Here is a 17172-nt window from a genome sequence, read left to right on the forward strand (position 1 = left end):
ATCACTGCTCCTTTTAAAGAGATGGTTGTATCAACATGGCATTTTCACCAAAAGACTTCTCATTACACAGTATTTAGTAGGTCCTGAGTGAAAATAATGCCACTATGACCTGTCAGAATTTTAAAATATCTTATAGCACTGCTTCTAACAGATGTCCATAAAGGCATATAAATATATAAACTCTTCTCTTGGAAAACATAGTTATTCCTTTGGTAAAATGATGCTGATCTCACTTCCAAAATGGCTGCCTTTAGGTCCCTCCTGAAAATCATGTTATGGCTACTTCTCCTGAACGGATGGTCTTATCAACTTAATCTTTTCTCTAGAACACTATTATAGTGATATATAGTTGGTTCTAAATGAAAATGGTACTTGTCTGGCCTCCATCGTAGTGCCATGGTAGCCCTCTCAAGAATCTTATTTCACTTGACTGGTGGCATTGATATACAGTTTTCACAACAGCACTTGACTGGTGGCATTGATATACAGTTTTCACAACAGCACTTGACTGGTGGCATTGATATACAGTTTTCACAACAGCACTTGACCGGTGACATTGATATACAGTTTTCACAACAGCACTTGACTGGTGGCATTATTTATACAGTTTTCACAACAGCACTTTTTAAAATATTTCATTGATTCTGAATGAAACTGGTGCAGATCTGACCCCCATCATATTGACACATTTGTGAAGGAGGTTTGGAAAGCATATCTAATTGACCTTAAAAGTCAAAGGTCATTTCATCCATTTTTGATGTTCACTTAGCTAATGAACAGTGACTCTTACATATACAAGTGAATTTTGACCAGAGTTATATTTAGTTGCATTCCAGTGATTATGTTGATAGTCTGGGTACTGACATAGGCACTTCATAATACTGTTGCAACAACTTTCTTAACCTCGTTTGTGTCACCATTATAACCTTGCTTTAACCATCTGTAGCAGATGTTTAAGGGCCCCAAATGAAAATGGGACCAAGATCACAAAATGCATTTACAATATTACATTAATATTCTTTCTGCATAATTTATTTCGTTTTCACCAAATCATGCCTACATGTATTCAGACTTGTTACATAGTGTACTGGCAGAATTTAGCAGTTTGAAGGTCTGCTTAAATTGAAACTTCTGAATATTTCATGATACTGATATTGCATCATAAGTGAAGCATGTCTTTGCAATTTGCATTCATCTTTCATCACCAGATAGGTTGCCACAGTCATAAATCTTGATATTCATAATTTAAATGGTCAATTTTGTTTCCTCATTTTTCATAGTAATACTTTATGGCCATTTATGGGTCAATTCATATAAATCGAGGCTCTACTTTGGAAATGTTCAGCATGGCTGTTCAGGCAGACGTTGTTAGAAAACATTACTACACCAGTTAATCAGTGCATTGAATTGATTTTTATGGAAACATTCCCTCACATTTAGATAACAATTTATGAAAGTAATTTGACATTGAAAATTTAAATTAACCTGTGACTTATCTCTGAATTGACATACCCAGTTGACGTCAAGAATATGAATGGTAAAGATATTGTTTTTGCTTTCCCATTTCTGATGGCTGTGAACAGATTGTTATAGAGTTGGTATCTCAAATGAGAGCACCTGTTAACTTTAAGTATTACAGCTTTGTGTCTAGTATCATGAAGTATTAGTATTACAGTTATCCATGTACAAGCAATCAGCTGTTCCATCACAGAACATTTGTTTCAGAATTCTTCTAAATAATTTTACAGCTGTCATTGACAGTATGGCAGATTATTACATAGCAGAGCAGTGGTATTCTGTCATTGACAGTATGGCAGATTATTACATAGCAGAGCAGTGGTGTTCTGTCATTGACAGTATGGCAAATTATCACATAGCAGAGCAGTGGTATTCTTTCATTGACAGTATGGCAATTTATCACATAGCAGAGCAGTAGTATTCTGTCATTCAGACCTTTTTTGATTGATGTAAAGTAGTTTTGTTTTTCACCGCTTAGTATCCAGATAGAATGGGAAAATCCATAAGAGCTAACTACTAATCTATTTTCTTGATTTCCCTACCTATTCACTAACTCAGATTAACCCAGACTTGTCAAATTGAATGAAATGTCCACTAAAACTGAGTACCTATAACTAATATTTTATAACAGACATCCTTAACACTTGACCACCAAGACTTTTTGCTCATTTTGTCTATTAGAGTCTCATTTAGCTTTGACTTTGTGAAGACTTTTCACCTTGTAATGGAATAAAATTTACCCTGTACTGGTATTTATTTACCATTTTTTCACTAATCAACACTTATCCATTGTCCTTTGTAGAGCCCTTTTTTCTGTTAAAATCATAAGTTTGCAATGGATGTTAACAGTTTCCTTATGTCAGAAAACATTGCATATAGAAATTAAGCTAACACTGAAAAAATAAGTACCCTGAATTTTTCCATCTTATTTAAATTTTATTTTTAACTATAATGAGAAATTGTGAGACATTCAAAACATTCATATTTCTCATCTTATTTTGAAACTGTTTTGTCTAGGTATCATAGCATACTTCCATTGTGTCCCAACTGATGTTGACATCAGCAGCTATAGGCCCATCAGCCATTCAGATTCCATATTTAACATGGTTTCTCAGACACTGTTAAGTGTGCAATCATGAAAACATGCATTCATCCTAAGAAATTATACACCATAGCTTGAAGTAATGGTCTAATGCTTACCATTCAGCAATTGTGTTTCACTTTCAGTATTTTTCTAATGATAAGTCTAGGGAACCAGTCTAATAAACATGTTAAAAAAGTAGGAAATGGGCTTATAACCAGTCAAGAATGTCTTTACTGTGTGTACTCAATTATAAGTCAGGTCCAACTGCAAACAGCTTAGACCTTGATCTGGGTCTATGTTGTTTGTTCTACAAACTGCATAGACTGAAATCTGCTGGTAAATTATGCCATGGCTGATCTGGGTCTGTGCAGTTTGTTTATGGAGCTGGCTTGTATATGAGTATATATGGTACTATACATTGAGTGGACTTCTCATCAATCTTGGTCCCATCATCAGATAAATATGGTGTTTTGCAATAAGTTTTATATATACTTCTAAGTAAATGAGCATCATGAGTGGTTTCATTGTGTACCCTGCTTTCAAAACTAGATCATAATAAACTACATTTCACACTCCCATGATTACATAATATTTTAAATAGTTTCTTTGCAACATCACCAACATCAACTTTTCATGCCATAATACTAAATACCAAACAAGTCCGATTCAGAAAAATGTTTTGAAAGAAGTTATTATGTCCTTGAAACAGAAAGAAATTTAAGAATACATTGACAACTTGGCTTTAAATACACTAAATTTCCACTTTGAAGAACTTTTTATTAACCAAACACATAAGCTGCCATATCCTACTATGGCAACAGACTTGTTCATGTACATATTGTGATAATGTACACAGAGTTACATTTCCAAAGAGCAAATAATGAAAGAATGTAATATTTCTTTTTACAGCTACCAGGAAAGGTCAGGACCCTAACAATGCCCAGATCAAAGAGTACTTGAGAAAGAGGAACCTGATTCTGACACTTGTGGTACTGTATATATCTATTCATTCCATAATCATTATTTTGTGTACTTACTTAATGCCATAGTCACTGTAATGCAGAAGAACCAAGCTAGTTTTCACATTATATTGATCTGACAGTCAAAGCTGTTTTCCAATGATTAACAGTATCAGTTTGCAATAAACCAGAGTTCTGTTAATTTATTAGGCTCTTATATTCTGTTACTAAGCTTCTGGTACGCTACCTCAATTGGCAAGCCAACCTCCATACTTCTCACCATGGGTTATCTTCCCCTGGTAGGATGAGCATTGCAACCATTGAAAGCGTGACTCAGTAATCAGGTAGTACTAAACACTTCCACAGTATCTCCATTCTTACTAGCAAAGCTTTCATGAATGTATCCCCACCTGTAGCAGACCTTTTGGAATATCAGTTTTGTGCAGAAAGCTGTTCCATTTGAGTTAGAGATTGAGTTCAAGGTCACAGTTGTTATGTGTGGCTGTCAGGCTTGGACTAACTCAGCATGGGCACCTGCATGGCAGTTCTCAAAGTTAGTAATTTAGTAATTTTGTTGAATAAAGAAGGTGTGGTTTGTTGTTTTTTTTACACACTTAGGTCTGGTTTGATAAGCTTTTACTATTGTCATATAATACTGATGGAGTTAAAAATGTTCTCCTGATTTTCACTCACTGTAGGTGGGTTTGAAAAAAACTGGATAAAATAACATGAAAAACATTTGTCATTCAGATATTTTATTTACAATTTTTCTGCCCTCTTAAATTGATATTTATCAGAATTTATTAAGTTACTTGATCGCCAAATAATTGTTAAATTGCTTGTTCTCACTTTGAATTACATATTTTCCTTTCTTCACTTGATGAAATAGTCTTTGTATCTTTGACAATACCTGAGTCAAAAGTAGTTTTAGTATCTCCCAAAGCCTATAAACATTTGGCAGGTCCATAGAATTACCGTATTTCACGTAAAATTTTGTACACAAAAATAATATTAATTTCAGTGTATGAAAAAAAAGGGATCATACCTGATTTTGATTGATTGATTGGATCGTACCTGAACAAGTTCTACGGAACACACACTACTCGACAACCAAACAGTACAAATGTACAAAGTAAACATATATTTTCTGTCTCATTCTGCTTTCAACTCAAGAATCTAATCACAATAAAAATAAAAGTACTCAAAAAGGTTTTTGTTGTTATTAGTGAACGAGAGAGAGGGGGGTAATTATGTCTCAGTGTGCCAGCTCATCTGCATTTAGAACATATATAGCTGTTATGTTATGTAATGTTGGCAAAATGATTAAGATGGTTTGAACATGTATTAGTTATGGGTATTATTTATTGGTAAATTGTATACAAGTCCACAGAGTCAAGAAATTAAGTGCAACTTGTATTTTTGCAGCAACAAAAATCTCATTATCAAATTCCAATAAAAAATAAAGAACTTGAAATCACGTTTTAGTTCATGTGCATGGGCGTGCGCATTTGTGTGCGAGAGAGAGAGAGAGAGATGAAACAACCTTTTGTCAGTGTACAAGACCATATTTATTCAGGGTGGTTTTTATTTGTAGCTTTTGCAAAGAGAAAAAAGACTATTTTCAGTTACCTGATGATTGTGAAAATCCTCAAGTATTACAACCCTGCTATATTCCATTATCAATAAACATCACTAAATCAACAATTCATTCTTGTATTAATTACGATGTACATTGTCACAACAACCACATGGCTATGCAGTGTTATTTACATGCCAATTGAAACCAAATTGAGGGCAAGAATGGACAGAAAAGGTCAAATCAATGAGGCTACCAGTAGGGAAATGAGGCTTTCTTTAGGGAAATGAAAATCTGTCAATGTGCTGTTGAAGCCATTGTCCATACAGCAGAGTTATAAGGGCAAGTGATCATACACATTACTTGTTATTCGAATTCGCCAATAAAGATAATAGTGGGGTATATTGTAGAATAGATTTGCAATACAATATTAATTATATCCAAGTCAAAACAGAACAAACACTTAAAAGATGGTATATGTATATACACAAATCAATTTAATGGAGTCTGTAACTTTCAAATTTACAATGGAAAAGGACAAGGTTTTTATATTTTATGTTTGTATGACTATTATGAAACAATGAGACTGGTTGACTATGGTCTTCACTTTAGCATGTACTGAGATGTAATTTTTGTTGAATAAGAAAACATCAAATGGCTTCCAAACTCGTTTTAAAATGCATCTGGTGTTTTGTTATGGTGACAGACTTAATAAGGAGAACTAATTAAAGATGATATTTAAAGGTATGGTCTGTGAAGTTCTTTGTCCATTTTTTAATAAACACCAGTAGATATTGTAATGACAATAAGAGAGCTTATGCACATGGGCGCCAGCAGGATTTTTTGCGGGGTTTATCAGTCATGGCTGGGAGAGTTAGTATAGTAAGACCATTGTGAATATCTGTCAACCACCACCACCATTCTATATTTGAAGCCTGTATTTTAAGTAAAATTGTGCAAAATCAGTTTGCACTAATATATGCATGCCTTCATGAATAGGATTATATTGACTTTTATATTGTTTTCAAAATTGTGGAAACACTGAAGACATAAAATTAAAGAGATAACTAGGTGTCATTGACTCTTGATGGCATAAATATGGTTCAAGCCAAACTACTTACTTGACACCAATTTGGGCAATTTTTATCACAGTTTCTTGGTGGTTTTGAAATTGTTTATCACAGTTTCTTGATGGTTTTGAAATTGTTTATCACAGTTTCTTGATGGTTTTGAAATTGTTTCATGTAGGTATCATTTCTTTTCTACTCTAGGCCAGTACTGTAGAACTGTTCATCACCTGGCACAACCCACTAGCCCTGGAGGAATTAAGGATCCCAGATGAAGATAAACTAACAACATGGCGTAGTAACACCATCACGGAAAAACAGTGGAAGGAGTATGCCAGACTGGCCTGGGATATTTCACCAACACTAGCTGTATTTTTCCCATCCAGGTGAGGCATAAGGACTATTTATAGCAGATCTCTGAATGTAAGATGCAATCTGATTGGTTGAATATCAATATGTGTGTTACTAAAATCAACAGTAAAGCATAGAATAACAACCGTTGATACTATTATGTCATTCCATATGGTAGTGACACATATAATTAATATTTTTTACAATTGCTGGACAGTCTGTTGTAAAGTTTCATAATGAAAAGAACAGTTTTGTATTTTAGGATATAAATAGTGGTTTTACTTTGACATTTTACTGGCTCAGCTGATTCCTTATTAAACTCAGTCAGCAAAACATAATCATGCAGTTCAGTAAAAAAGCTCGGGGCTGGGTAAATAACACTGTTTATTACCAGAATACATGTGACTCGTGATCATGGCAGGTAATATAACATCAGATATTTTTTTTATTTTCTCATATCCTTTTGTATAAATTAGTATAAACTTTATACTTATTAGTATACACTAAAGCAAATTTTATTTTTGAAAATTGATGATTAAAGGTTGATACTATGCTAACATTTTTATACACATTGACAGTTACGTAGATTTTAGTGCATTATGTTTGAATGCTGCCACAAACTTTCAGAGTTTTTATGAGTTCACAGTACTATGCGAGCAGTATCATGAGAAGATGCATAAAGGTGGTTTATGTATTGGGGAAATTTCATCTCTCAAAGCCTATGGCATGATGTCTGCTCTCTGTTACTAATAATAGTTTATACTTCTACTATTAAGTCATTTTCTGTATTTAGACCTTTTGACTTGGAAAGCCAGTGAAGAAAATAAAAATAATCAGAGGAAATGATTAGTCAGAGAGGTTACCACCCAGGATATAAGTAATTACTGAAATATTTTTCTCTAAATTTGTGAAAATAATTTGAAACAATATTCGGTCAAGAAAAACAAGAAAAGAGGGATCTTGTTTACACTCTTAAAAAAGGAAAGTGACAGTCAGTGTCACAATGTATGCTCATCTTTTTGATCTAATTTAATGTAGAATTACCTGAACCTCAAGGCCATCTGTATTCTCAGTACATTTTCATTTCTGAAGGGGTTCAAGATTAAAAATGGGAGTTTCAATGTGCTAAAAATGGCCACTTTTTTCACTTTGAAAAGCAGACTTTTATTGTGCTTTTATTGTGCTTGTCTGCCTCTGCAGCAATATTATTGAACAGTGTTCTATTAGTATTTTTGTATACACTACATTTGGTTGATATATGGCAGTATATCAGATTGTGACAGTAAAGCCATCATTAACATTCTGCAGTCCTCAAATTCAAGACTTTGTGATGAAGCGTGTGTGAGAGGATAACAACAGTAAGGAGGAAAGTAAGAATTTGAGCATAACAAATAAAATGGGAAAACGATTTGTTTTTGCAGGCCACATAAGTGACAATTGTATTGAAAAAATAAAATGTTCATATGATATAACATGCATAAGGTTATTTACAAAATTACTTTAACATAGTATGTGATAAACTACTTAGTTGAAATTCAGAACTGATTGTAAATTTGTAACCATCAAACCAAAAAACAATCCATTTGAGAGCTGAGACTGCCATAATGTACAAGTAACTGAAAGAACCATGAGATTTTTTTAAAAAAATGTTTTCAAATGTATGCACATAACAAAGGATGCATAGACATGAAAGATATGTGACACTTGAATAATTTGTGTAGTACTGGTGTGAACACCTTCACCATACACTGTTACTGCTGAGAAATTAATATAAAGCTAAAACAAGTTATGTTCAAATGATATAACATGCCTACAGTTATTTCCAAAAATAACTACAACATAGGAAGCTATACACCAAGGCAGTTGGTGGGGTGGTGGTGGAAAATATAAAAATTATGCTTGCTAAATATACTACCCATATCTCCAAGAATTCTTTTGCAAGTGACGCTAAGGATGCTGACCCATATATTCGTACACCTTAAAAGTGTATTCTATTGGCTGAACGAGTCAAGCGACCCCATTCTTGGGTTTGGTTGGCCCCCAATGGTCGATATTGCTTCATTTCCAGTGCCCAACAAGACCCATTCACCCCTCATCACAAATATCCTTGCGCTAGCGCAAATAGTTTTTAGCCAGGTATTGAAGACTTGCTAAGCAGAATGTCTTGTTGAATGGTGTCCTGTTTTGGTTTATTTTATTGTTGTGACCAGTTTCTATTTCAATTCATTCATAGGTAACTGTATCTGACATCCCACTCATGAAGATTCTTACTGTTTCTCCCACTATTTTCAAGCACCTACTGTATATAGACTGGAAAGGATGTTTCAGTAGTGACTGCCTTTTGTGCGCAATTTTTAATCTTGGTCAGCTTCAAATTTGCAGCATTGAATGACGAAATTTGGTGAACTTGTGCATCATCATTAGTAGGTGTGATACATACTGCATTGGTCAGTCCTATTGTCAAGATCATTGGTCAGTTTTCCTCTATACTGCAATAGCCTGTAGTTTTGACTTTGCAATGTACATGCATGCATGAACAGATTTAAACAGTTGTCAACAATGGTGTGTAAACAAGCTAGTGGACGTCATGCTTGATAGCTGTACTCAAAAAGATCTGATAGCCAGATGCTTTGGGCCCCTCTAATTTCAGATCGAGCCTGTCATGTATTCTATGAGAGGTGCTCGTCAGGCTTGTCAAAAAAAAACCATCAGATTTGCCAGAGAAAACTTTGATCATGCTAATGAAATAAAGAAATGTATTTTCAAGATTTTGACATACTTGCCTTAAAATGAAGCAATCTGTTTAAAATCAGATCACAACTGCCCTACATGAAGTGGAGATCTGATTTTAATCAAACTTTAGCATTGCATGTCATGCTAAAACATGATTTTTTCTTACTCCCAAACCCCTTGACACCATCATCTTTCAAGAAAACACAATTTTCAGTAATCTTAGAAAAAATTTAAACAGCACTACTTTCAGTATATGTCTGTTATATGTAACATGTATAAATGGTAGACAATCATGATTGGAGCTGATGTAAAACTATCCTGCGGGCAGGTTAAATAGCAGAAATTAAAAGGCAAAGTGGTCAGGTATAATCCACTATTTCACATATTAATTGTCTGACAGGAGCTTGTGAGATGAGTTTGAAGACTGCAGTGGGTGAGCTCATTGTTGCATAGGTATGATCAGGATCAGGATGGGAACAACCTGATATAGGTAAATCAAAGAGATTCTACATATGTGTAAGAGAACAATAGTTATTACATATCATTGCTATGATTGAGAATGTTTAAGCCACATGTATTATCAATTTTTGACAAGCTTGTGAACAGCGGCAACGTTTCTTTGAAGTCTGATTTTACTGCATATAGAAAATGCATGGCATGATCATTTATAGTGTCAGAGTAGTGTTTAAGTGTGATTCATTTTGGAAGCCAATTTAGGGAGTAATCAGCTATCAAAAAAGCCCAACAAAATAAGCTCAGATCTCCTTTTTGACGGAGTTTTACCAGCAAAAAGGATAATGGGGATAGGGAGGGCAATTAATTCTTTGCACATACTGCAAACATATAAACATATGTCAACTTGGTTCTGACCAGATTCACTCAGTGTATCCAACAGAAAAGTTTAAACACCAGGACCATCCAGTCTCTATCGAGTTTTAGTAATGAACACTAATGACACTTGCATGACCTTCAAAGCCCCCTATTGAATTTATATTTGAATTGTAGCAATTGCAGTTTTGTCTGACATAATATTAAACAAGGTTAAAGTTTGGGCATGTGGAAATTGGAGTCTGGGCTTGTGGAATTTATTTGTGATTTGTTTTAAGTCACCAACCCTGGGCCTGTGTCTAAAAAAAAAATATCTTTGAGCACTGGATAATTTAACCTAATAATAATTTAATTTGCTAAACCAATTTGATTTCCATGACAACCCTAAATTTATATTGATGTCACCCAGTGTTCATTTTTCATGTGGCACTGCACTTAATGTAAGCTAGTTTCTTCATTTCTTTAGAGATGCTACCAAAGCATGTGAATGCAGAAATCGTGCAAAACTTTACAATTTGTGCAGTTATCCATAGAAACTAATGCAAATTAGTTCAAAGTTTTTCATATAAAAATGCACTCTGTGCAGTACAGAATTTAAACTGTTAAGATGAACTGACTAATGAGAGTCTAACAAAACAAACAGTAAGGAGCGTGGATATTTATGTAAGCAATATATATATATATATATATATATATATATATATATCCATTCCAAGGTATGCAGGTGTAATTTGTAAAAAAGATGCTTGAAAATTGTTATTTATAACAGAAATATACATGTTTTATAGAAGTTATGAACTTGATGCCCTTTCCTCTCATTTGTACACATGCAGAGTTTGTTCCATTCCCTGAAGGTTAGATACTGAATTATAGTCAAGCATGGCGGGGCAGAAAATTAATGATTAGTTTTAACATTAAGCCAGTGGTGGTGGTGGGAATGCACAAGAATCGAGAAAATTAAGGATGTAGTTGAATTTCTCGCAAAACAGGATGATAATTCTAAAACGATGTCAGATGCTGGATTACATGAAATGCCTAAGGAGAAACCAAAATTTGAAGCAAAGTTTCAGAAATCTTTTACAAATGGTTACCACAGAACAACAATATGGGAGATATGTTTGTAATATTTGCAAAAGTTGTTAGAAAAATAACCCTTTTACATCAGAATATTGAAGTTTAGGATGTCAACTCTTACACAACGTACTGAACCACCAGATTGCATGCAGGCTTTAAAGGTTAGTGTAAAGAAACCTACACTTGATTGCAGACATTGAAAGGTGGTTCTCTGCACAGAATACTATTCACAGATACAGATAAGGAACATATTAAAATAAATAATTAACAGATTAATGCATATACAGTTTAAAGTAGCATCTTTTGAGGATTTGATTGCATTGGAGCTCTAAAAGAGTGGAGCAGGAAAAAAGAGTGTTGCATATGTAAGTCTTAGGTTGATATTGAATTATGATTTCCTCCATCCCCTCCCAGAAGTGGAATCGACCATTTTGAGGGGTAGATCCAAAGATTTTAATCCATCTCCTAAAGAGTTCTTGTTGCAGCACTGTTCGTGTTATAATATGAGACAGGTCACAGGTCATCGAACTGTAAGCATTTAGAGGGAAAGTAATCATGGAATTTATCACATGTACATGTTAACCTCCTGACTGAGAGGGTTTCCTCACAAGATGTCATGAGTCACCCATTGAAATTTCCTGTGTAAGTTTGGAAAATCATAAAGGCAAAATTTCTGAAACTTAAATATTTCAATTTTTATCCACATCTTGTTTCCAATGTGGTTTATTAACAGTACAGACTTCCAGCAATTATGTGACTGGTTAATGCAGAGCAAGCATCATACTTGAATTGTTCATTTGAGAGACAGTAACCTAAAATGTAATCAATGAATCATACAGTTAGTCTTTTCTTCAATGTCAAGGTCACTAATCATTTTCTTCCCCATTTCTGTACTTTTATTGTAATGCCATTGAGATCAAGACATAAAACTTTTTTCCCTTCCATGTCCACCTACAGCTCGCAATAGGTCACAGCCAGGTTTCACAATTTTATACTTTGGCGTCATCAAAACAGCATCCAGTGTACAAAAAAATGTGCTGAGTTTGCTTCTTTAGGTCTTATCTGACTATTTTTTAATATACTTTTGTGATGAACAGTAGAGTAATATGTGATTAAACATCTTAGTCATCATTTTTCGCTAGTTCATAGTAGTTTTTTACCAAGTTAAATATTCTAGGTACCGCAGTGTTGATGCCCTTGTTAAGGAGGTGACAAGACTAGTTAGGAACAACCCTGGTGCAGTCAGTCACATTCCAGAAGCTTTGTCATTCCTTGTAACAACATCAAGTGTGGAGGCTGATGCTCCTGAGGTATGTAATATACAGAAAATATGACCTCAGTATTCTTTATAAAGTTCAAGATAAGCATATTTTATGCGGACAATTCATCTAATGTTGCTTAATGAATTTTTTAATGCATTCAAATTATACAAACTAATATAATTTTAGGTATGTAGTTGTTAGCATATTGCTCATGCTATATACACAAAGTTGTCTGATGGTGCATTCAAATAATATAAACAGTACTATTGGTTTGCATTCCATATATTCCGGGTACATTTGAAATGAAAGTACATCATCACTTTGAGAAAACTTATTCATGTAATCTAATGCAAGTTGTACAGTTGTATACCATGAGTTTTATGCAACAAGTTGAATAATGGTATGCCACGAGTTGTATACAGCAAGTTAAATAATGGTATGCCATGACTTGTATACAGCAAGTTGAATAATGGTATGCCATGAGTTTTATGCAACAAGTTGAATAATGGTATGCCATGAGTTGCATACAGCAAAGTGAAATAATGGTATGCCATGAGTTATGTACAGCAAGTTGAATAATGGTATGCCATGAGTTGTGTACAGCAAGTTGAATAATGGTATGCAATGAGTTGTATACAGCAAGTTGAATAATGGTATGCCATGAGTTTTATGCAACAAGTTGAATAATGGTATGCCATGAGTTTTATGCAACAAGTTGAATAATGGTATGCCATGAGTTTTATGCAACAAGTTGAATAATGGAATGCCATGCGTTGCATAAAAGTTAAATAATGGTATGCCATGAGTTATATACAGCAAGTTGAATAATAGTATGCCATGAGTTGTATACAAGTTAAATAATGGTATGCAATGAGTTGTATACAGCAAGTTAAATAATGGTATGCCATGAGTTGTATACAGCAAGTTGAATAATGGTATACCATGAGTTTTATGCAACAAGTTAAATAATGGTATGCCATGAGTTGCATACAGCAAAGTTACATAATGGTATGCCATGAGTTATATACAGCAAGTTGAATAATGGTATGCCATGAGTTGTATACAGCAAGTTGAATAATGGTATGCCATGAGTTTTATGCAACAAGTTGAATAATGGTATGCCATGAGTTGCATACAGCAAAATTAAATAATGGTATGCCATGAGTTATATACAGCAAGTTGAATAATGGTATGCCATGAGATGTATACAGCAAGTGATATGTTTCATAAATTTCACATCTCATAAAGCTACCTTGATTAATCTTAATTGAGGTCTCGCAAATTTTCAGGACAATTTATTTTATAGATTTTTAATTTTTAGTTGCACAAAAACATAGTGATACAAAATACATGTTTTAAAACTAACAAAAAATAATAAATACATGCTATTTTACCCCAAAAACAATTGATTTGATATATGATTGACAGACCATAAAGCCACTTTAATTGCTAGTATTATTTCTTAGATTAACTGAAGTTGTTGTCAGTAGGCAACATAAGAACATCAAACTCGATAACTAATGATTGCTCAGTGTGATATCCAAAGTCTTCATATAGACAATTCATAAACTCCATAACTAATGATTACTCAGTGTAATATTCAAAGTCTTCAACAGACAATTCATAAACTCCATAACTAATGATTACTCAGTGTGATATCCAAAGTCTTCATACAGACAATTCATAAACTCCATAACTAATGATTACCCAGTGTAATATCCAAAGTCTTCATATAGACAATTCATAAACTCCATAACTAATGATTACTCAGTGTGATATCCAAAGTCTTCATACAGACAATTCATAAACTCAATAACTAATGATTACTCAGTGTGATATCCAAAGTCTTCATTATAGACAATTCATAAACTCAATAATTAATGATTACTCAGTGTGATATCCAAAGTCTTCATATAGACAATTCATAAACTCCATAACTAATGATTACTCAGTGTGATATCCAAAGTCTTCATATAGACAATTCATAAACTCAATAACTAATGATTACTCAGTGTGATATCCAAAGTCTTCATACAGACAATTCATGTTCTCAGTAACATGGATTAACTTATTACAGTAACACTTATTAAACTGATGTCTTTGTGTCATCATATCTTTTAATCAATTAAAGCATATGAGAAAAATATGATTTGATGAGTCAGAATACAAACAGAAACTTGCATGACAGTGCCATAAATGGTAAATGTTTTTGCTTATAATATTTGTTTCAAATGTGGAATTAGTAATCTTGCTTGTCATTGTTCATTTTGTTAATGTCTGTGGTAAGTCTTTGCCATTGTTAAAGGACAAATAGGTCACAAAACGCTAACACATACACAGGGTAGTTACACACTAATTTATCGCTGTGTTGAGAAAGAGAGTTTAAGATCTGTTGTACATACAGGCATGACAGTTGTAATTAAATTTAAATATAATGATGTTGTTGCAGGGTCAAGATGGATAGATGGAAAATTTTAATTCATTAAAGTTTAATTGTTCCAGTCTGTTTGCATGCATCTAGACTTTCCATGTTCAGTAATACTTTTGTGTTCATGTTTGTTCTGATTCAAATAAAATTGAAATCCATTAAAACAAAATTGTTCCTTTAATTCATTTAAATATTTTTGACATATTATTTTGAACCATCTGCATTTGTCTTCAAAAGACACATATCTAAGCAAACCTCAGTAAAGGTGGCATTAAACTTAACTGCTTCTTAAAGCAACAGGTGTTTTTGAAATTTGAATTTTGTGAATAGGTACACACATGTTGCTTTGGGGCGTAACACCATTTCTCATAACAAGATAGGTTTTGCATGGCAGCTAGTATAATAGGTGGAGGAAGAACCAGGGAAAACCTCAGTAAGAACAACTGACCCTTGGGAAGCTACTGACAGCTTTCTCACATACCCACATTGGCCAAGCCTGAGATTCAAACACACACAAAGAGAGATGAGGTTGTAGTGATCAGTAAAGGCAAGCACTTTAGACGACTCAGCCACCCGGGGCACGCTAGCCATCAATTGAACTGCCTGAAATGAATAAGACCAATTATGAAAAACCATATTTACTTGCTTGTAAGTTAGGTCTATCTGCAAACAGCAAAGACCCTGATCTGCTGTCACATAATGTGCTGACGGAACAGTATCTATTTTGTTTAACCTCTTTAATAATCCTAACAAACTGTATAGACCTCAATCAGCCAGGGCATTATGTGACAGCAGGTCTGGGTTTATGCATTTTGCAGTTGAATCTGACTTATAAGCTACCATATTCAGCAGGGGTCTCAAACATGTGGCCCATGGGCTGCATGTGGCCCACCAAACCATATCCTGTGGCCCACAAAATGTTTGGTGTCACAAGTTGTCATGAGAGTTGTTGTTGTGGTGTTTAACGCCATTTTTCAGCACATGATAGGCTATACATGGTGGCCAGTATTAATGGTGGAGGAAGAACCCAGGAAAACCCCGGAAATAACCACTGACCCACGAGAAGCTACTGGCAAGCTTTCTCACATACCCACATTGGCTGAATCCGAGACACAAACCGGCGCAGGCAGAGGTGAGATGGCATTGATCTATAACAGAGAGCACTTTAGACCACTCGGCCACTCAGGGTCCCGTGTCATGAGAGATAACAAAGGTGGTGTGGCCCTTGGTCCATTGAAAATGCCCTCATGCAGCCCTCATGGTAGTTTAAGTTTCACACCCCTGATATACAGTATATATCAAATGAACATCAATGAATGGATGAATGTGTGAACAAGTTAAATTTTGCAACTCAGTGTGTCAAATTATCATTTGAGAATAAGGTAATGAAAATGTAGAAAATCCAGATTCATTATGTTGTGAATTTAGTGCAAAAATATTATTCATTTTCAGAGATTTATACTCACATATAGGTCACATCCAACTGCAAACAACATAGACTTTGATCTGTCATCACATAATTCAGTCAGGTTAGGGCCTGTGTTATTTGTTCTACTGTCTACTACAAACAAACTAATGAGACCCAGATGTGCTGGCGGCAGATCTAGGTCTGTGCAGTTTGCAGTGGACTTGACGTATCAGTGAGTATATATGGTATTTATTGATTCTAAGATTATCATGCTCCATGATTTTCAAAATGTGCTGAAGGAATCATCTCTTCAATTCAAATTCTAACTGGTTCACTTAGGTTGATATTGATGATAAATTCATGATTTTGTCATGATAAATTCATGATTTCACCATGATAAATTCATGATTTCACCATGATAAATTCATGATTTTGCCAACTAAATCATAGCATGAGAATCTTCATATTTAGAGGTGTAAGAGATTCATGCGTTTACTTTAAATAACATCCTTAAAGTATATGGTAATATGAATGGTAATAAAAGCAATTGGATGTTATATCTTGACAAGTTATTTCATCATTGTTTTGGAGAATCTATTTAATCTTGTTTTGAGGTACAGAAAGTTTGCTAATTAGTGTTTTTATTGATTTAATCTTTGTTCAGTATTAGGATTTCTTATGTTTCCACAACACTTGATCCTTTTTTTTCTTCAGCTTGCCCATGTGTTGACCTGGGCTCCAGTGTCTCCAGTGAATGCCTTGTCTTATTTCTCTAGACAATATCCACCCCATCCACTGACTGCTCAGTATGCTGTTAGGGCACTCCGCTCCTACCCTCCAGTAAGTATCAAAGTTCACTAACAAGTACATCCCTGCCACCTACT

The 17172-nt window shown here is 34.3% G+C and overlaps 1 protein-coding gene across 2 annotated transcripts in view; it reads left to right on the forward strand.

The window, feature by feature from the left end:
• LOC149777183 (phosphatidylinositol 4-kinase alpha-like) overlaps window positions 1–17172 on the forward strand; it is a 209270-nt gene that overhangs the window by 147164 nt on the left and 44934 nt on the right. For both annotated transcript variants that reach the window (XM_089941887.1, XM_089941888.1), the window contains 4 exons: window positions 3512–3591; window positions 6409–6590; window positions 12368–12500; window positions 17003–17128. In XM_089941887.1, the coding sequence (XP_089798013.1) occupies window positions 3512–3591; window positions 6409–6590; window positions 12368–12500; window positions 17003–17128 (521 nt within the window). The remainder of the gene's footprint in view (window positions 1–3511; window positions 3592–6408; window positions 6591–12367; window positions 12501–17002; window positions 17129–17172) is intronic.

This window comes from Sinohyriopsis cumingii, chromosome 18, assembly GCF_028554795.1.
Source record: "Sinohyriopsis cumingii isolate HCF-2022 chromosome 18, ASM2855479v2, whole genome shotgun sequence".
Classification (NCBI taxonomy): Eukaryota; Metazoa; Mollusca; class Bivalvia; order Unionida; family Unionidae; genus Sinohyriopsis; species Sinohyriopsis cumingii.